At 38.9% G+C, this 18,973-nt stretch overlaps 3 protein-coding genes across 6 annotated transcripts; 2 read left to right on the plus strand and 1 right to left on the minus strand.

The window, feature by feature from the left end:
* Positions 1 to 70: 70 nt before the first annotated feature.
* On the plus strand, positions 71 to 4,420 carry LOC137958525 (guanylate kinase 2, chloroplastic/mitochondrial). The gene is made up of 5 exons (XM_068805584.1): positions 71 to 267; positions 934 to 1,249; positions 3,030 to 3,161; positions 3,268 to 3,459; positions 3,923 to 4,420. Exons 2-5 carry the CDS (start codon positions 1,022 to 1,024, stop codon positions 4,259 to 4,261), a joined length of 891 nt encoding a protein of 296 aa, XP_068661685.1. The 5' UTR covers positions 71 to 267; positions 934 to 1,021; the 3' UTR covers positions 4,262 to 4,420.
* Positions 4,421 to 6,580: 2,160 nt separating this feature from the next.
* On the plus strand, positions 6,581 to 11,944 carry LOC137958520 (uncharacterized protein C688.07c-like). 3 transcript variants are annotated; one of them, XM_068805579.1, is made up of 4 exons: positions 6,582 to 6,791; positions 7,481 to 7,567; positions 7,742 to 9,837; positions 10,077 to 11,944. In XM_068805579.1, the coding sequence occupies exons 2-4, from the start codon at positions 7,564 to 7,566 to the stop codon at positions 11,568 to 11,570; spliced, it is 3,594 nt and encodes a 1,197-aa protein (XP_068661680.1). In that variant the 5' UTR covers positions 6,582 to 6,791; positions 7,481 to 7,563; the 3' UTR covers positions 11,571 to 11,944. The 3 variants fall into 3 exon arrangements, with proteins under 3 accessions (XP_068661678.1, XP_068661679.1, XP_068661680.1); XM_068805577.1 differs by having other exon boundaries at positions 6,581 to 6,791; positions 7,481 to 9,837; XM_068805578.1 differs by having other exon boundaries at positions 6,581 to 6,791; positions 7,495 to 9,837.
* Positions 11,945 to 14,459: 2,515 nt separating this feature from the next.
* Positions 14,460 to 18,501, minus strand: LOC137958527 (cleavage stimulation factor subunit 77-like). 2 transcript variants are annotated; one of them, XM_068805587.1, is made up of 9 exons: positions 18,402 to 18,501; positions 17,526 to 17,613; positions 17,342 to 17,419; positions 17,174 to 17,236; positions 16,404 to 16,507; positions 15,352 to 15,452; positions 15,167 to 15,228; positions 14,926 to 15,066; positions 14,460 to 14,828 (listed from the first exon to the last, which is right to left on the minus strand). In XM_068805587.1, the coding sequence occupies exons 2-9, from the start codon at positions 17,598 to 17,600 to the stop codon at positions 14,676 to 14,678; spliced, it is 777 nt and encodes a 258-aa protein (XP_068661688.1). In that variant the 5' UTR covers positions 17,601 to 17,613; positions 18,402 to 18,501; the 3' UTR covers positions 14,460 to 14,675. The 2 variants fall into 2 exon arrangements, with proteins under 2 accessions (XP_068661688.1, XP_068661687.1); XM_068805586.1 differs by lacking the exon at positions 18,402 to 18,501 and having other exon boundaries at positions 17,526 to 17,898.
* Positions 18,502 to 18,973: the final 472 nt, after the last annotated feature.

Consider the following 18,973-nt stretch of genomic DNA (forward strand, 5'->3'; position numbering starts at 1 on the left):
GACCTCCTTATTCGGACTTCGCCTCTTAAGTACGAGTCCATTACAAGGAACCGAGAATCAGATACTTTTCTTGGCTCTAAGGTTTGTCGGCATCCATTTTAATTCGGATTTTCTCCGACGGATTCTTCCTTGGAAGTTGAGCATTGTCGCTCTTCTGTCTTTCTCGTACCGTCCCACGGAAGACATTTGTGTTCAGATCGAAGGGGTCCAGCCCAAGTGGACACATCGTGGCCCAACGCAAACAATCGTAGAGGTGGCTCGAGGACGGTAATGCTCCTTTTTTTCTTCTTTTTTTCAGATGAATAGCGATTTATTATCTTGTATTTTATTTAGGTCTTACTCATTTCAGTTTCCTTCAATGTAGTATTGGCTTTTGCACTATATTGCGGATCGATTTTTTTGGATTTTTTTTAGTAATTGTGTTTGTACCCATTATCTTTCTGCAATTTGAATGTTAAAGTGGTCAATGGTCGGAAGAACCTCAATGATGTTTGGCGGATTATATCATGTTTTGGATTAACAGAACAAGTTAGGTTCGGAGGAAGATGCGCAAATACCTGCAAGCAAGGAAGAATTACTCAATGTTGAAAAATAAGTTCAATTAATGGTTTCAGTTTCCAAGCAGGTTTGAGAATTGTGAGTCTCTGGTTTATCACGAAAACAAAAATGTGGAGTAAAGATGTGGGTTTTTTGGTTTTGTGATGACTGTTCGTGAAAAGGGTTGATTGTCTTATTTATGGTGAGTAAGAGGGACCATGGGAGACTTGAGAAAAGGGAGAATGCCATGTACAAATATGGGATCCATTATGTTTTCCTGCAAGTCTTTATCCAGCTGGCAATATTTATATGATGGAGTAGCACCTAAATTTCGCTACAGCAACTGGTATGTTAGTTTGTGTTTTGGATTCTGCACTAAAACAGCTTGTATGACAGGTTTGAAGGTTGCCTATTTAACTGGTGTGGAGTTTTATGGCTATAACATGGCTAGACTGTTGAAGGTTGATCCTCTGCACCATCTGCCATGTCTGCACTCACCAGGCATTTCTTCACCTCTGTCTCTCGCTCAGAACTTTTATTTTTTTCAAGAGGCACATCCCCTTGTCTTGCAATCTCTCCAAAGTCAGCCTGCATAAATCAATCAGGGTTTCTTAAAAAGATCTTTCGATCTCCTTTCATGGCGTCTGCTTGTCTGACAAATGATGCTAAAAGAGGCCCTGCTGATCCCTCACCCCGTGACTCTGCAGATAAGGTTGGTAGATGACAATATACTCGGTCATTATTTTCCATCTTCTATTGTACTGATGCATTTGCGTGCCTGTGGCTTGTTAAGAGGCATTTAGGAATTCTTTTTCAAACAAATTATTAATTGGAAATGCATTATTTTATTTTGTAGTTTTTGACTCCATAGGCAATCATCAACCAACTGTTGAAGGAGTTGCTTATGGTTGGCCTGCACAACCGTTGATCATGATCCTGATATATATGTGCACTTGACCGTACACATGCTATGATTATCCTCATCTATGTTGTGTGTCACTTAGCATTTTTCTTGTTACAGTTTATACTTTGTGATCTTTTATAAACAGAGATTGTACTAAGTCAGTTCTCAGATTGTGGTTGAATTAAGATACCTATTTTATGATTTTTTTTTATATTTTAAGTCTTTACTTGCATATATGTTTAAAAATTCATGACTATAAAATTGCTTTTTGTGAATCATGTATCTAATAGAACATTACTGGCTTGGTCTCTTCTAACTAATGGTCTCAAAAATGCCAAATAATGAGGTGTACTTTAGGCAGGTCGATAGTGGGCATTAAACTGGCTTCACAACTTTGAAATATCAGGCGACCAAAGTTGATATTGATGAATTAATGAGTAAAAACTTGAACAAGACTGAACAAGCAATGATTTTGCAAATCATAAGGCAGAACATTTGGGAAGGATCGTGTAGCCAATCCTAGAAAGTTTGGATGGGGCTTAAAGAAGGACAAGAAAATTGTGCTCCAGAAACAATGTAAAAGAAAAAGTAAACAGATTCCATAGAGCAGTACCAGTGGCAGTCCATCTCCTCCAGCAGGTTTCTCAAAGATTTCACAAGAGTAATCATTTAGTTGACGTTTACTGTTTTTTTTTAATGAAAAGTCGAGGTTTACTGTTAATTTGTAATGCTGCTGAACTTTTTTAGTTGAGATTGCTAACAGTGTAGAAGTTTGAAGTTATGAAGGAAAAAAGTTCAGTTGTATGACTACTAACATATCCTTTACCTAAGGTGAAATCTGGTTTGTAATCATTCATGAAATTCCTTTCCATCTTTTCCTATGAATTAATCAAGTTTGCAAGGTGTCGGGCATACCCTTTGCATGCCATCCCTGTCGGCATGAAAGTATTTAAGCATAGAAAGATGAAGCAAGCTTACCAGATTAACAGCAAGGAAACAACAAAATGTTTCCTTTTTCTCTATGCTCCCACCATATGGTGTGTGATAACACTTTTATATGGTAAGAGTATAACAGATGAACAGAGCCTAGTTTTACCAAACCTGTACATGATCCTATGAATACCTTTTTTACTTGGATACTTTTTTAGTAGGAGAGTTGTCGGGGTAGGTCCTACTTTAATCCAGTGTCCCTGGATGATATGTAGCTTACAAGACAAGTGATTTATTTCTCATTCCTTTTTCTTTTACACACTTTGCCACACCTTCATAATATCCTTGTCATTTTGTAACAAAATAGGAAGTGTTTTGGTAGACATGGTTGTGTCAAGGAAGATAGAGTACACTTTCATTAAGTTGAGCTGAGCAGTACTGCCTCCTTGGGAGGCTTTGGTGTGTTAAAGTTCTACGGTTATTCTCAGCTTGTGAAGTGACAAGCTTGTAATCAACTAAAGCTGACAAAATAAAAACAGTTTGGTCAGTGAGGAGAACTTGGAAACTTACTATAATAGACTGAAACCTTTAGCATACAGCTTCATATCTGTGGCTGCAGATATTCAATTTCTCATTGAGTTTTATCTATTTGTTGCAGGTTGACCTGTTAAGGCGGCTTGAAACCGTGCTAGGTTCACCATTCAGTTCAGATCCTTTGACAGCTCCTCCAAACCCCCTAGTTATTGTGATCAGTGGACCGAGTGGTGTTGGCAAAGATGCCGTTATTCAGGTACTTTGTTCCCTTTCCCCAGTTATCTGTATCCTTGGCTTGGAGTGTCTTTTTCCAACCAAAGATAGTTAAGTCCATATTCTCACTCATGAGGTGATACTTATAGAGGCTAAGAGAAGTTCGGGAAGGAATCCATTTTGTAGTCACAGCAACTACTCGTGCAAAACGGCCAGGAGAAGTGGAGGGAAGGGATTACTTCTTTGTCGCAAAAGAGAAGTTTCTTGCCATGATTGAGAGAAATGAACTCTTAGAATATGCTCTTGTTTATGGAGATTATAAGGGCATACCGAAGCAACAGGTAATATCTTTTTTGCAGAGCTAAGTAAACAAAATATTTAAACTGCTACTAAGAAGACTGGGATATTTAGGTTGCAGATTTCAATTGGCTCTATGTTCCATTGTCCTAAAAAAAATTAGAAGTTATTTAAAGCATGTTCCTAGTGCCAAGTAAGCATATGCTTCTTTGTTTACTGAAATGGTGTTGGGTTTCCTTCATTGACAATGGTGTTTTAATCGAAATTTATTCTCAAACGTCTCCATTACTTTTTAAGTTCATCTCCAGATGAGTTCTCCCAGTGCCCTAACAAATCACAGTGAAGCCAAATTCCATGTGAACCCTAGTGCTTGAAAGTCCATATCTTAAACATGAAGTATGAGAAACTTGTAGTAGGAAGGGTAGGATGTGTTATAGGCATGCTTGTGCTGGTGGAAATCTTGCAATTTGAAGTTTCTAATGAATTGGTGTTGAGTGGGTTCTCCAGATCCGGGAGTACATGTCAAAGGGATACGATATTGTGCTAAGAGTGGACATACAAGGGGCAGCCACTCTGAGATCTGTTCTTGGGGATTCAGCTATCTTCATCTTTCTGGTGGCCGAGAGTGAAGCAGCCCTTGTGAAGCGACTTGTGGAGCGAAAGACAGAGACCACGGAAGCATTAGTTGTGAGGATCGCTACTGCCCGTGAAGAAGTGAAGCACTTGAAAGATTTTGATTACGTGGTGGTGAATTCACAAGGAAAGCTCGAGAGTGCAGTTCAGGTGGTGGCATCCATTATCGATGCAGAGAAGGCTCGAGTGCGACAGAGACGTGTCCGCATTTAGATTTAATTGTGACTAGCTGAACATTCATGTCATTTAGATTGTTCCCCTTATTTTTTTTCTTTTCTTTTCTGTAGTTTCCAAACATTCCTTCAGGTTTTTTAATGATCTGAAACATTGTCCCAAAAACTGTATTTAATATTCAGTATGGCTAGTTTCTCACAGGTGGGCACGGCACGGGTTTTCTGAAACTCACCTCAAACCTGAGATCCAAAATGTCAACCCTGACCCGATCACCATCCCTGCAACCTCGTCTCCCCCACCTCCGTAAACCTGATTTAAACTGACTCATTCTCACCTTATCCATATCTCGTTTTTGCAGGTTGGGTTTGGAAAAAACCCCTCCCCAATGCAAAACCTAAAGGGTTTTTTTCCCAGCCCCATGCCCGATAAAACCCGAAACTCGAATCCAGGGTTTTTGAGTCGGTTAGATTGGTCGGGTTCCAATACCCTACACCTTATGTAGGCAAAAACTTGTTTCCTTCTCTTCTTGATCTTGATCGACATCATGAAGAACTCATTTCGTAACAGGTACGTTACCACCCCACTTCCTGGATCTTGGTAGTCAGTTCTTCCAAGTACTGATAAATCTGTTATTTCGGATGAATTGCTCCATGGAGTTGGGAGATGACTTATCCTGAATCGAGTTGATTATCCTCTAATTTCTAAAATTGTAGAATTTAGGACTCCTTCCTAATGATCTCGAGCCAATATTAAATAAAATTGAAAATCTTGTTAGTGTAGAGGATCAAACAAGAGCGAAAGCACGATCTTTATTCCAGAGACATGCTTTCCATAAAGTACTGAAAAAAGCTTTTCTAAGCTGTCTGAATCGACCTAAAGAAATTTTCAAATCTCAGACGAACACAGAGAAATTAATGATTCTTCCACCCTTCCTACTTTTTCATAAAGTAGTTTGTAAACTAACCGACCAGGAAGAAAAGAAAAGCTGAAAGATACTTGTGTCCTCTCCAGTTCCAAATCTCCAACCATTTTGAAAGCAGTGAAAGGAAAGCAAACTTGAGCTCTTTGCTTGAGAAAAGCACGAATTTGAAAGACAGACAGACAGAGCCTCCCAATTTTGCAGAAATTTTCTTGTCATTTTGTTTTAATAAGCGTTGATGTAGACTTCTGTAAGTTGGTGGCAGTGGTGGTGAGGGTGGTCCAGCAGCAGCGTACGCCAGATGTATGACAGAAGGTCAAAGTCAGTTTTTCCCTATTAATAAGAATGGTTTCCGTTGCCCCTGCCGCCTCTACCAGCCGACTTGCTGACTCTCCCAGCACGGAGCCTGGCGATTGCAGCTGGAAAGGTTCACTCAGAAGGAAGAATTCTTTCTTTTTGCTATCTTCAACAAGAAAACTTCGAAGAGATTGAAGAGACTTTAGCATCGAGGAATTTCCATACTGGTCCAGCAGAGCCACTTGGACGGCTAGTATCTAAATAAAGATCAACAAGATTCTTAGCTTCGATCCATGGTGGCATAAGAGGCAAAGGACTGGTTTCTACCTTTGGTGCACGACCACACCGCCCATGCCACCTGTTTAGAATCTTGCCTTAAAGGCAAAAAGCCCGCAGACGCATCTTCTGAAACAGCTTTCTGGGACTGCAGAGCTGCAAATTACATTCATCCGCCCGCAAAGTAAACGATAAGGATCAAAATTCTCTCCTGCAATTACGCTTCTAAAGAGTCCCTACCATCCCTCACAACCAGATCAGTATGAGACCCACCCATGGCCATGGTCGAAGCGTCGAATAGGTTCACGCAGTCCTTGAAGTTGGAGGAGCAGCTTTATGGGTTTATTAATAATGGCTTCGGAGAGCTTTCCAGCTTCGGCCGGGAGGCTCCATGGAAAAGGCCAGTGATGCCATGAAAGTGTGGCCGGCCCCTACTGCTTCACTGATTTGGTAATTAATGAGAGGAAGACACGTGGGTTAGAGGGGATAATAATGTGCTTTATTGTAATAATGTCATTATTATGGTATTTTAAGCCAAATTTAAACGAATCGACTCCAGTAGCTCGAAGCCTGAGTCCGATGGGACTCTGGCTGATTTGGCTTGGACTCGAGAGTGAGTCCGAGAATCTTACCCTCCGATTTGACCCGCTATGGTTTATGAAACGGGTATGATTCTTTTGGGTGGATCCGAGTCCTGACCCTTCCACCTCGTTGCCGCTCTTAACATCCATGGACGTTGTTGTAAGTGTTTCTAAATCGACGGTTCAGATTTCGGCATCCATTCGCGGGAATGCTTATTCTTTTGTCAGGAAATATAAATGACAAGGATAATTTTGTAACTCCAGCAAAGCGCAAAGCACAGGGAGCTCGATGACTCGCCGATTTTTTCTTTTCAACATTTGCATGAAAAAAAGGAAGAGATTGCAATAAATTTGGCCCCTACCTCAGACGATCAAACCAGAAAAATACTCCAGTCCCTTTTTCTCATTCTTCGAATCAGCCGGCCAGAGGAACGGGGGAAAAAGGAAGAGGGATTCCGTAACTGTTTGTCTACTCTGCCATTGTTGTTTCTGCCAGGTGGGTTTGGTTTTTGTTGGTTTTGTGTATATTGGGTTCTCTTCGGAAAAAGGTTTTTGGGCTCCGATCACCAGTTGTGCCGTTTTCTTTTGCCATTTTCTTGCTTTTTGGAACTGAAACTGGGTTTCTTTTTTTCTTTTCTTTTTTTTTGAAAATGTTCGAGCTTGATTGTGTTGGGTTGGTGGTGTTTGATATGGTTGGAGATTACTCTCGCTTGAGAGTGCGGAAGCGAATGCTGTCATTTCTGGCAATTGTTGGGTTCGACATGACAGTGTCGGATTCTGATATCGAAGATCATGCACTTTCCAATTTTCCGATATTTCTTTTTTGCATATTTCTTTTTTCTTCATTTATCAGGACAGAGATGAATTTGATTAGATAATTGGTGCGGGTGTTTTTGGTTGTTGGATTGTGTTTTGGAATCCTTCCTGGGTGAATATCTTGGGCTTTTCATCTGATTGGCTTCTCTTAGTTAAAAAGATTTCTTCCAGAGTTGAATCTTCTGAAAGAGTTAGTTAACATTGTCTTTCAAAGTATTTACGTTGGTCGTTTAGGCGATTAGAGTTGGATCGGTGAGCATCTGAGGAAATTCATTTCCCACTACGTGACTGACGTTCAAACTTTCTATTCGTTGTTTCGTTCTTTCCCTTCATGAGCAAATGTGGATTCCTAACCATTTGATTTAACAGGTTTTTGCTGGCAGGTTTTGAACGTTTCTTCAGAATAGCCTTCTTCTGAACCGTACCTATAAAGACGAGCATAAAGATTAAACATGGGTATTGACGCAAATGCTATTCTTTTTCATACCAGGAGATGTCTGATCTTTTCTATCAGAACTTGGTGGAGATCTCTCTGTGATCATCCCTTCGTTTGGATTATGGTGTTTTGTACACTCTTGATGTATAGATTTCTGCCTTCTGTTTTTGCTTTCTTGGTCTCGTCTTCCCCAGTGATTGTCTGCACCGCTGTTCTTCTTGGCACTCTTTTGAGCTTTGGAGGGCCAAACATTCCCGAAGTGGAAGAAGAGGAAAAGAACAACCAGAGTTTATCTGCCCTAAAGTCTGCTGGGCCTGCTGATAACCTCATCGTAGATAAAGATGCAAGCTTTTCAGTGGAAACCCATTTGGAGAAGAGAGAAGAGACTGAACAAAGGTTGATAAAAGAGGAAAAACAGATTGAAGGTGAGGAAAATCTACGTGAAACGGATAAAATGATTGGGGGCAGGCCTGAAGTTAGTGAAAAACTGGTGGAAGATCCTCTCCAAGGAAAGCAAGAAGTCGCCACCTATTTGGGCAGTCAGGTTAATTCACTGCAAGGACCATCTTTGAACCGGACTGATGACAGTCAGTATGAGTCTTCAGACTCCGTTTCAGAACATTCAGAAAGTTCTTCTTCTGATGCATCAATGACTGACATAATGCCGATGCTGGATGAGCTTCACCCGCTTTTAGAAGCTGATGCTCCAAAGGCTGCAATTAAGTACCCCGAAGACTTTGATGGAGCTTCTGAGCAATCTTCCCAAAGTCATGACTCTGATAATGGTAGTGAGGAATTGGCTGAGGATGGAGACAACCAAGATGAAGAAGCACAAGAAGACCAAGATGGATCTGCTGTTGTGGTTACATGGACTGAAGACGATGAGAAGAATCTAAAGGATATAAAAAGTTTGGAGCTGGAAAGGAATCAAAAAATGGAAACATTGATTGCAAAACGGATAGCAAAAAAAAGTCAGAAAGCATTGGCAGAGAGAAACCTGATAGATTTGGATGCTGTCCCGATTCAAATATCACCTATCTCTACACGAAGAAGAAACCCATTTGACCTCCCCTTTGATTCGAATGAAAACATAGGTTTGCTACCCATACCAGGTTCGGCACCATCAGTTCTATTGCCTAGAAGTAATCCATTTGATCTTCCTTATGACCGAGCTGTTGAAAGCAGCAGCATCGAAACGGTTGAGAAATTGAACCAAGAAGAGCTATCAACAGTTCATCAGAGAGAAACATTTTTCCGAAGACATGAAAGCTTTACCATTGGAGCTTCTCTCAACACTGAGAAAAATGAAAGCACTAATCTGAAGCCATATTTTGTCGTAGATAGGAGTGGATCTGAGGAGTTATGCATTTCTTCATTCCAAAGGCAAATGAGTGAAAAGAGTGATAAGCTGAGCTTGGTCCATGAAATTGATACCATGTCGTCTGTGGCAGATCAAGATGATAAGAAAGACCTGCTTGAGAAGGAATCACACTTAGATAGCGAGGCAGTTTCTCCTGTTATAAACAATGTCAAACAAGAGCACCGAAGCCAATCCTCTGAAGAAGTAGAGTTAGTTGAAACTGAGCAAGAAAACTCTGAGGGTCATCTGAATGGTTCCGAAGTCTCTTTCAAATGTTTGGAAGAGGATGAGATCAATCATGTGGCATCAGATGTTGTCGATAAGAAGTACAGTAGTGGGTCTAGTTCATCTGCATCATCTGCAGGGAGTGAAAAGACAAATCATGAAAAGACACATGAAGATCCTTCAAAATGGTCCACTGGATCAATCCAGTCTACCATGACAGAGATTGAGCGAGAGGAGGAAGTACAAGCTGTGGGGCCGGTTTATGATTCAAGCCCATCTGGTGTGGACAAACGTCTCTCTAACTTGGTAGCTAGGGAGGAGCACTTGCTTTATGAGAAGGGAGCTTCCAGTTCATCTGGTATTCAGGACGGTAATGATGTGGCCCCAGATGGGGATTTAAATCTGACACCTGTTGAAGGCAAAGTCTCTACTTTGGAAGGTGAAACCAAGCAAAAGGATATGGAATCTAATAATGAAGCTTCTTGGCCCATTCCATCCCATATTGCTGCAGTGGATGAGCATGAGTCAAGATCAAGGGGTATTACTGAAATTAGTGAAGCAGATGTAATTCAAACTGGATTAGCAGGAGCTCGACATACCATAGTTGATTCTGCTGAAACCATGATTTTGGCATTGGGAGCCCCAGGTGATTCCCATGATGTGACTACATCCTCTTCTGACACAGATTCTGATAACGAATCCCAGGTATGCAATCTGTTTTTTTATGGTGCTATTGTTCCAAATATATGTTTTGGAAAAATGAAGAGAATTAAATCAAATGCTATTCTTCTGTGTTATCCTCACTGCAATGTCAATGAGCATTTCTAGTATGCACAAGGAACCTCTGATATTAGTGACATTTCACAGTAATTTCATATCTTTTTTCATTTTAGTAGGTTATGAAATGGCAGGAAACTGATTAGTTGTTTCTAATTTTTTAACAGTCAAATTTGAAAGAGGTGGTTAGGGGACCTGGTAATGTTACTTCTCCAGGTGTTTTGGAGACAGAGTCTGAAGTTTTAGAGGATAAATCCATTTCAGATTCCTTGGATTTCAATAAATTGACTGATGAAAATGAGAAACTGTATGAGGAAGATGGGGTTGCAGGACAGGTCAGAGAGATTGATGAGAGATTGCTGTCAGAATTGGATGTTGTTGGTGATTTTAGTGTGGAAAAAAATGCTCAGGCCACAAACCTTGATGTTCTAATGGATTCAATGAGTGAAGAGGGCATGCAGGGTAGCCTTCCTGAGATGAAGCATGCCAATCTTGAGGAATCTTTAGTGGAGGTTGGGTCTGCCAGACCTCAAGAGGCAAAGAAGTGTGCTTCGGAGATGGAAGCCCTGGAAGCCAGGTCACTGGAAGATATTGATTCAGCTTTTAAGCAGATCCAGGGGGAAGTTAATAAATCAGATGTTCTCGAGTCAGTAGATGGGAGTTCTATAGTATTACAACCCAATTCAGAGCTTGAAGTGGTTGAGGCAAGTTCTGTTGAAAATTTTAATTTGGCAATTAGGCAACTTACTGAAGGAGATTCGGACAATTCAGCTGTTCTTCATCTGGGCAGCGAAAGGCCTAAGATGGTGCAGACTGAAGTTATGTCTATTGAAACTGTTGAACAACGTGATGATCCTATCACTAATAAAATGGTATCTGTGGAGGCTGCTGCAGGAGGTGCTGATGAATTGACTGCTTTCCACTCGAGCAATGAAAAACCACAGCCAGTGAAGCCTGAAGCTGGATCTACTGAAGTTGATTCTAGAGAAAAACATGGAACTCCCATTATTAATGAAGTAAAATCTTTTGAGACCATTGAGCTACTTAATGAAGGAGATGTCAGTGAATTTGTTGTTCTAGAATCAAGCAATGAGGAACCTCAACTGGGAGAAGGGTCTAGTGAACTGCAGGTGATGGAGAGATTCACAGAGCTCGTTCTCATTGAAGAAGGATCCTCAGCATTTGATCTTACTGAACCTACCAATAAGAAGCCACAGCTGCTGATATCTGAAGTTGGGTCTGTGGCAGCTAGTGGAATGGACGGGCACACAGAATCCATCAGTAATGAAGAGAGAGTTTCAAATGCTACTAAGCAATTACGTGAGAGTGACACAAACGAACTGGTTGGTCTTGAAGCAGACGATGAGAAGCAACTGCTGGTGCAGTCTGGAGGGCCCGTTGCACTTGAAACAGCAAGCCATACAGAATTCATTGGAGACGAAGTACATTCTCCGCAAGAGATCAAGTCGGCTACAGAAACTATAGCTCAAGAAGCTGGCTCAAGTCATGAAGGCCACAGCAATGAAAAGTTCAATGAAGTGGTTGAAGAAACATCTGATGGTTCAAACTCGAAAGGAAGACCCAAGAGAAAACCTGTATCTGGTAAATCTTGCTCAGACACGAGCTCAAGCTCAAGTTCCAGTTCCAGTGATTCTGATTGATGGATGGAGCTCGAGTATGAACAAAGATCAATAGGAAAAGAGACGACGAAGAACAGTTTGAGTATGTTTCTTTGTTTTTCAGAAGTGGCTGTATTTCTTTGAGGAACTCATGGGTTTTGTTGGCTTGCTAGAATTGATTCCTGTCTCTGAGTTTGATCATAGTTGAGGTTGATTTTTGCAATTTTCTGTTGAGAAATTTGGATGGGTTGGTAAATAGAATTTTGTTGGTTACCTTGATTATATGAGAGAGTGGGAATGTTGATCTTGTCGCCTTTTTCTCTTCCTGTCCATGATTGCGTTTTAGTTAATCTTGATGTAAATTATTTGATATATTTTGCAACTGAATGCGTAATGAATTGGGTTTTTTTATTTTATGATTCTGGGTCTGTGACTGATCTGAGTTTTCAGATCAAAATATGCTGATCGTGTCTCAGCAATTTGTGCCATGGAGAAACTAGAAAATTATGCCACCTCAATGGACAACAAGTACTTGCAAGTAATTCTCAGTTCCACATTAAATTGATTTGATCGGAAATTTACATTTTTATGTAGGCGAGAAATTATTAAACTAGAAGAAAACAAGTTTGACACATGACATAAATATAAAAAAAATCTTATATTATATTTAAATCGATTTGGTAAATATAATATTTTTCATAATGCAGTAATTAGATTAAACAGCACAAAAAATGTATAAAGATTTAAAGGGAAAAAAATATAAAGGAAATAGGCTGATTTCCTTCTACTCTAAGCCTTCAGACCCTTTTTTTTTCTTCTAAATTTCTCATAGTCTGCATAAGTATAAAAAAATATAATTTTGATCTTTATAAAACATAGATCCTCTAAGTTGTAGTGCATGTGGTTTCAACAACTTTAAAATTTGTGGCTTTTACTGTCTTCAGCTTTCGACTTTGCAATTTCTGCATGTTCCATTCTCCCCCTTATTTTGTTTTGGCCACATAATTTTTTTTTTTTTACCACTACATGTGAAAACTCTTCATTATAGGTTCATCAATACCTCTTTTTCTACTTCTCTCTTTCAAGTTGGGGGACAAAAACATAACAATACCTAACTTAGATAACACAAATACGAAGAAGAAATAATCGCTTCTTAGCCAAATGATAAAACTTCATATTCTACTAAAAAAATCATCCAATTTTGCAAACTTTGCTCAATTTCAAAGGTGAACAATCCCAATTTGAGGGCATTGCACCACTTGGTTAAAAAATAAAATACTTAAATCAAGTTCACTTCTATTCTTTGTAGATAGCGGTTCTATAAATACTAGAAGTTTAACAACCTACACTAACAACACTCATCATGGCTTTCAAACCAAGTTTCTAAAAATTGAAACTTCATAAATAAAAATAGATAGAGTCTTACTGAGACATTGATGCAGACATCCCAAGTGGTCAATGGATCCTGTAGTCGTGTGTTAAGTAATGGAGACTATCTAGGTTCGTAGGAAATATGCTTCTATGTTTTTTTCTCGCGAGACAAGCCATTTTGAATGGTGTCTGCAGATACTGGTTGTTGGTAAAATGCATGCTTGTCTATTGTCATCAAGCAGACCTTGATAAGAAACTGCAAATTAGCTTAATGGAGATCTACTACTTTGCATTCTTATTGAGATTTCGCTAATGCTTCTATTTTCTGTAAAATAGAAAACTTGATAAGAAATTTCATATTCATGAAAACAAGCTGGTTAATATGTGAAAAGCTCCTGTAATGTGCACAATCGATTCATCAAAGACTAATGATAAATACGTGATATGTAGATCCAAATTATTAATGCATTCAAATCTAACACTACTAATACATCAATTGATGGCTCAGATAACCCAACTTTGCATCATTACCTCTCTCCCATCCATTGACAGGGTGCTCCCATTTTAGGAATAACAATCTAATTGTCCTGTGATTCACACTCGGGACATAAGCAAAGCTTTGCAGGGTCCAAGAAAAGAAAGCTACAGCTGGCAGTGGAAACAGAAGACCTCCACTAGCCACTGGACAACCTGAGGTTGTGACAAAATCTAGAATATTTCTCCAAGTTGTGAACAAAACGGCAAATAAGTCAAAAGTGATGGATATGATAAAATATAGTTGACTGTACCAGTATCCTGCATCATGTAAGCCATTCTTTGAGTCCCCTTCAATGCAGAGGGGGCCCGTGAGCTGGCTTGTAAAGACTTGAATTTCGTTAAACAATCCAGAGAGTTCTGGTGTGGAGTCGGAGACTCCAAGTGGCCCAGCAAAGGAGAAGAGGAGACAGTGGTTTGCAGCGTGGATAACTCCTCCATAGTCCACAGGACCCCGGCAGCCAAGGGCGCTCCCATCGAAGTTTAGCTTGAAGTGACCCATTGGTAGAGGGGCCCAGATAGCCATTATCGGGGGGTGGGAAGGCTGAGACAGCCTAGTAAATAGTTGTCAGTTTCCTCTAAGATTGGAGTTGTTGAAGCTTCTGAATTCATTTCAGGTCAGTAGCCAAGTTTGTTACGTGACCCATAATGTTATCAATCAATATTTCAAAGGGGGAAGATTTAAAATTGAATTTTCTCCTATTTCTTTCCTTACATAGACCCCGTAATGTTATCAATCACTATTTCAAAGGGGGAAGATTTAAAATTGAATTTTCGCCTCTTTCTTTCCTTACATGGTCCCCATAGGATATGCCCTATGCAACATGAGAGAAGCATCTTTCCAAACTTTGGGAGACTAGCACTGGTGATTGAGAGGATAGTGGATGACAGGTTTTGTGAGGCGCAGTACTAAAACCCGATTTTATTTAAGAGGGTGGTTCAGATAGTATGGGCATAATGGCAAGATAAGAGTATATGGATGACAGGTTTTGTGAGGCCCAAGTAAAGCTATTATAACAGCCACAATTGCATAAATGCACCTTCTCTCTTTTATTTATTTGAAGAGTGTGAGAAATTCATTACAAGAGTTAAAAAATACAGAGATCTCCAAAAGGTCTAGAAAGAAATATGTCTTCTCCAAATAAGAGTAACAATAGTGCAATTGCAGAAATGTCCCTGAACCATGTAAACAGGAAACTAAACAACTTTTTGGCAGACATTCAGGCCTTGATAAAATGGATGCTAATGTCTTGACACCAGAAATACCTTATAGGAGCCAGTTGGTGGTATGGCAAGCATGTTCCAATCTATTTCATCTATATATTTCTTCCGTTCTCTATATACAGCACGTGCACTGTTGTACTTTGGTTGATATTCAGACAGCAATCCTTTAGCCTGAGAATAGAATTACATCAACTTGCCACAATCATTTTGCACATATTAATAAGACCATGAATGATCCAAAGCCTTATAACATTAAGATGGAGATTACCAGTGCACGACTAACAGAATTTTCAAAATTCTCATAGTCTTTCCATAGCTGCTCCACATGATGAGTTGGAGTAACAATGGCTTTTTGGTAAATTTTTCGTACTGCAGTCATGCGCTGTGACTCTTCCTGTGCTGTCATAGCCTGTCATTAGTATAAGGAAAAGATTGATGTGAGAAACAAGTCCTCGTAGCTTAATTTTTAAGCTACACTAATATAATCTCGGAAGTATAACCAAACTGACCGGCATTGACTTCAAAAATGCAATGTACTCCATCCATACAGGTCCAGATGAAATGTCAGATCCTGATAAGATGGTATAACTATTTTTTAATTGCTCAAGCCTTTTTTTAATTTTTGACAGTGCAAGTCTTAATTTTTGATTATCAGGAAGCCAAACACGGAAAAGATAATAAGCATGATACGTACCAACATAGTTGGGCATAAACTCAAAGGCTTTCTTAGTTTCTTCCAGACCCTCTGTTCCTTTCTTTTCATTAACTTTCCTGATGAAACGAATATAGCAACGCCTGTGGATGTAAGCAACAAACAATGAGGTTATGAAGTGCATATAGTTCCAAGAGAACCATCCTTTGTTTTACTTAACATCATGACCACTTTGGATCATTCATATTATAATCTGCCAGATGTATTGAACTCAGCTAGAAGTAATGGCGTATAACACAACAAACTAGCAACTTAAAGCACAATATCTTCTAAGGCAAACTGGGAAAGATTAAAATCAATTCATCTCTATTTATTATTTATCAATTCATTTTTTTGTATAAACATGTTTGTCGCAAAAAAGCTGTTACATGCAATTCTTTTGTTTGAACTTTCTATATCTTTAAAAAAAATAACCATTTTAAAGAAAATTAAAAATATATATCCGAGGAATAAAAAAAAGTAATAAGCATACACATTTTATTATTGCCATGTCTTCAAATGAAATTTTCTGATTAGTTATCTGACAAGAACCGAGAAGCAATCATAATACACATCAGGATATCATTTGTATGTTGTTACATGTCCATCTCCATACACAAAGAACTGCAGCAACTGAACTATGAAATTGCAATTAAGGGAGCAACTTTCTTCAATCTTGAAAATGTATGCATTTCATAAATCACATCCACGCCTACAGATTAAAATAGTATCTTCGAGGAAAATCTAGAGCACCATTCTCCTCTTCCAGAAAATCTAGTGACATTCTTGCCTTGTTCAGGTCCAACATATCCCACTTTTCTCTGTCCCTATACGAACTGCTAATGCGTTTTTCTTTATCAATTGCATCTTTATACTTCAGAAACCAAGACCATAGATGGATCTCTCTATATTTTTATCAAAGTACTAAATTCCCTGTCATTTTTCTGCCTTAAGTAACAACACATGCAGTTCTTATAGTTACACAAAAGAATGAGAATCTACATTGAAAAATAACCAGCTGCTTTCAATTTCTTACAGAAGGGGCATTGTCTTACCAGAGTGAAATTAGTTGACAGTTCAATAAGCACCGACTGAATATCTGTTTTGTTACATCATCATTGTTAACAGCCATATATGCCTCAACATACTGCTTCTTTCCCTACACGTGTAAAAAAAAATTATACAATAATGCATAAAAGTTGTAAAATTAAAATATAACTGTACGTTTGAACGGGTATAGCAAAAACTTATAAAATGATCCTATTTAGTAAAAAAATACAGTTCAAAGTAATCTTTTATAAGTCTTGTATCTCATCCCATATTTTAACCATATAGACAAGCTACTACAAGAAACTCCATTCTCACCAGTTCAAAGAAAAAAAAAAAAGTGGAAAAAAAGGAACTCCATTTGAAATATCCAGATTAATCCCAAGCATCCTCTCACCACCCAAAAATTGACACAGATATAATTCTAACTTACCTAGATTTTTCCACTTTTGCCTAGACATCGGAGAGTCCACTTCGATATATATTCTAGATTTTTTTTTAAGAATGAAACCCTTGAGGATATCTTTTTAAACCCTCTTAAATTTTTTTATCAACTTCTAATCCATATGTATCAAACCTATACACATCTGTAGCAATTTTATCTTTTTCGGTTTTAAAGCAAAATTTTACTCCTGTGCCATTGTATCCAATGCTTGTTGAACTATATAGTAATAGTATTATTTTTCATTTAATGCCCTTTAAGCAAAGATTCCAGGACTGGTTAAAGCCCTGATAAAGATTACAAAGACAAACTATAGGGGTAACCAAGAGTACTTACTGCAGTGGGAAATACTGAAAGAAGTTGCTCATATATTGGAGCAGCCTCCGTAATTGGCAGACGCTGAAAAAGCCATCAAAGTTACGTTAGGACTACAGCTCGAGTAATGAACTGGATGGAAAACCCAAACCGATGAAGATATTATGAATATCGAAATTCAAATGTCACCAGAGCCTCATTTGCGAGAGCCACTGAAGGTACAGCGTTATATTTATCAACAAGGACGCCTTCACTGGTTTTGTTTTCCTGAAACAACAATAACGCCGCAGAAAACAAAGTTCGATATCAGATGCTTACCTGAGAGCGAAGCCCAGAAGACAAATAAACAAAAGGCAGCTAAAATCAGACTAACCCTTGGTACGACACTACTGCGATCTTCGATGCCAGCCGTACCTTCGTCCGCCATTTCACTGAGCCTTCTATCCATGTCCCATGGAACCCTGCCCGGACAAGTAAATAATTTGACTTTAATCAGGAAATAGAAGGGATTCAATATCTAGTGATGATTCTCCCAGCACTTCAAGGTTCAAAATTCGCTAAAAGAATAATGTAGAAGTTTTGAATTGGCGTTGGGGTATCGAGGGCCTCCAAAAAAGACAGCGAAGAACGATCGACGGTATCTGGATTCCGCTTGCTGCTTGTTGTAGTGGAAATGGAACGAGACGAGTTCAACCACTGATGAATAACCAGTAGCAGAGAAAGCCCAGAGACCGTACCCTGCCATATTCTACTTGGTGGCACAAATCTTCTATGCAGTGTCATGACAACTCAAAACCAATACACTCTCTTCAACTACGTTTTGTATTGTGATGGCAAAATAAAATGATAAAAAAATATTTTTATAGTTTTCTTAAATTTTTATATCCTTAATTTATTTTTTATTTTTTCTTATTAGAATAATAAAACTTTTTTGAAGAACAAGAACAAGAACAATCAAACTCAATTTTTTTATCCACCAAAGTTAGCATAAACATATCCTCAACTTTTATAATTCTTTTCTTTTAACAATTTTTTATATTAAGTTTGAAAATTGGTTGTTTTTGTTAATATTTATTTTAAATTGGGTAAATTTAATAAAATTTCCATATATATATATTCAGAATTGACTTATATGAGTTAATTCTTCGTAGACTATCAGGCCAAAGAATAGAACCTAGTCGCCGTTTCTGGTGGATGGGAACTGATGAAAGAAACTCCAAATCAAATCATATTTAAAGGAATCTCTTACTGTTCGGCCAATAAATGGCTCAGCAGTCCTGCGAGCCGTTGCCATTTACAGAAACCAAGAGCGTCCGATCAACGTCGACTGGAGAGTGAGAGCTGTTGAAAGAAACTCCGAACCAAATCACATTAAAGTAAGGAGTTAGGCTGTTCGGCCGAAAAAGCGCTCCGCGGTCCTACGTGCCATTGTCATTTACAGAAGCCAAGAACGCCTCAGATACGCCCGCATTTCTTCGAAATGAAGAGATGACCCCATTTACTTTACTCTTATGTGGGAGGACGACAGGAGAATCGAGCAAACGAGTAGAACGAAGGATTCGCAATTTCGCACACGAGGCCGACTCGTGGCGTGCCTTCACGAAAGGGCCAACTGATGGTCCCATTTCCTAGAGCGACACCCTTTCATGATTTCTTAATAACCCAGCCGTCGCCCGTCGGGTTCTTTTTTCTTTTGTTTATTTAATTAAATTTATTAATATTTTGTTTGATATTTATTTAAAAAAAAACGAATGAATGAAATATAAAATTTAAAAGGGGGTGAAATGGTAACTTCGCTTTCTTGAAAAACAGAGGAAGGCG

The sequence above is a fragment of the Aristolochia californica genome, unplaced genomic scaffold (assembly GCF_029961685.1).
Source record: "Aristolochia californica isolate CCGP_79_NKW_82.1479 unplaced genomic scaffold, dmAriCali1.0.hap1 SCAF_3, whole genome shotgun sequence".
Lineage (NCBI taxonomy): Eukaryota > Viridiplantae > Streptophyta > Magnoliopsida > Piperales > Aristolochiaceae > Aristolochia > Aristolochia californica.

What these genes read in the sequence shown, in the direction of transcription:
- LOC137958525 (XM_068805584.1), top strand. Translation starts at nt 1,022, where the DNA reads ATGTCTGCACTCACCAGGCATTTCTTCACCTCTGTCTCTCGCTCAGAA. An exon ending in CCCGTGACTCTGCAGATAAG is followed by an intron (nt 1,250 to 3,029) that starts GTTGGTAGATGA and finishes TATTTGTTGCAG; the next exon opens with GTTGACCTGTTAAGGCGGCT. An exon ending in GCAAAGATGCCGTTATTCAG is followed by an intron (nt 3,162 to 3,267) that starts GTACTTTGTTCC and finishes TGATACTTATAG; the next exon opens with AGGCTAAGAGAAGTTCGGGA.
- LOC137958527 (XM_068805587.1), bottom strand. Translation starts at nt 17,600, where the DNA reads ATGGATAGAAGGCTCAGTGAAATGGCGGACGAAGGTACGGCTGGCATC. An exon ending in CTCTCGCAAATGAGGCTCTG is followed by an intron (nt 17,237 to 17,341) that starts GTGACATTTGAA and finishes TGGCTTTTTCAG; the next exon opens with CGTCTGCCAATTACGGAGGC. An exon ending in TGTCAACTAATTTCACTCTG is followed by an intron (nt 15,453 to 16,403) that starts GTAAGACAATGC and finishes TTACATCCACAG; the next exon opens with GCGTTGCTATATTCGTTTCA.
- LOC137958520 (XM_068805577.1), top strand. Translation starts at nt 7,564, where the DNA reads ATGGGTATTGACGCAAATGCTATTCTTTTTCATACCAGGAGATGTCTG. An exon ending in ATTCTGATAACGAATCCCAG is followed by an intron (nt 9,838 to 10,076) that starts GTATGCAATCTG and finishes ATTTTTTAACAG; the next exon opens with TCAAATTTGAAAGAGGTGGT.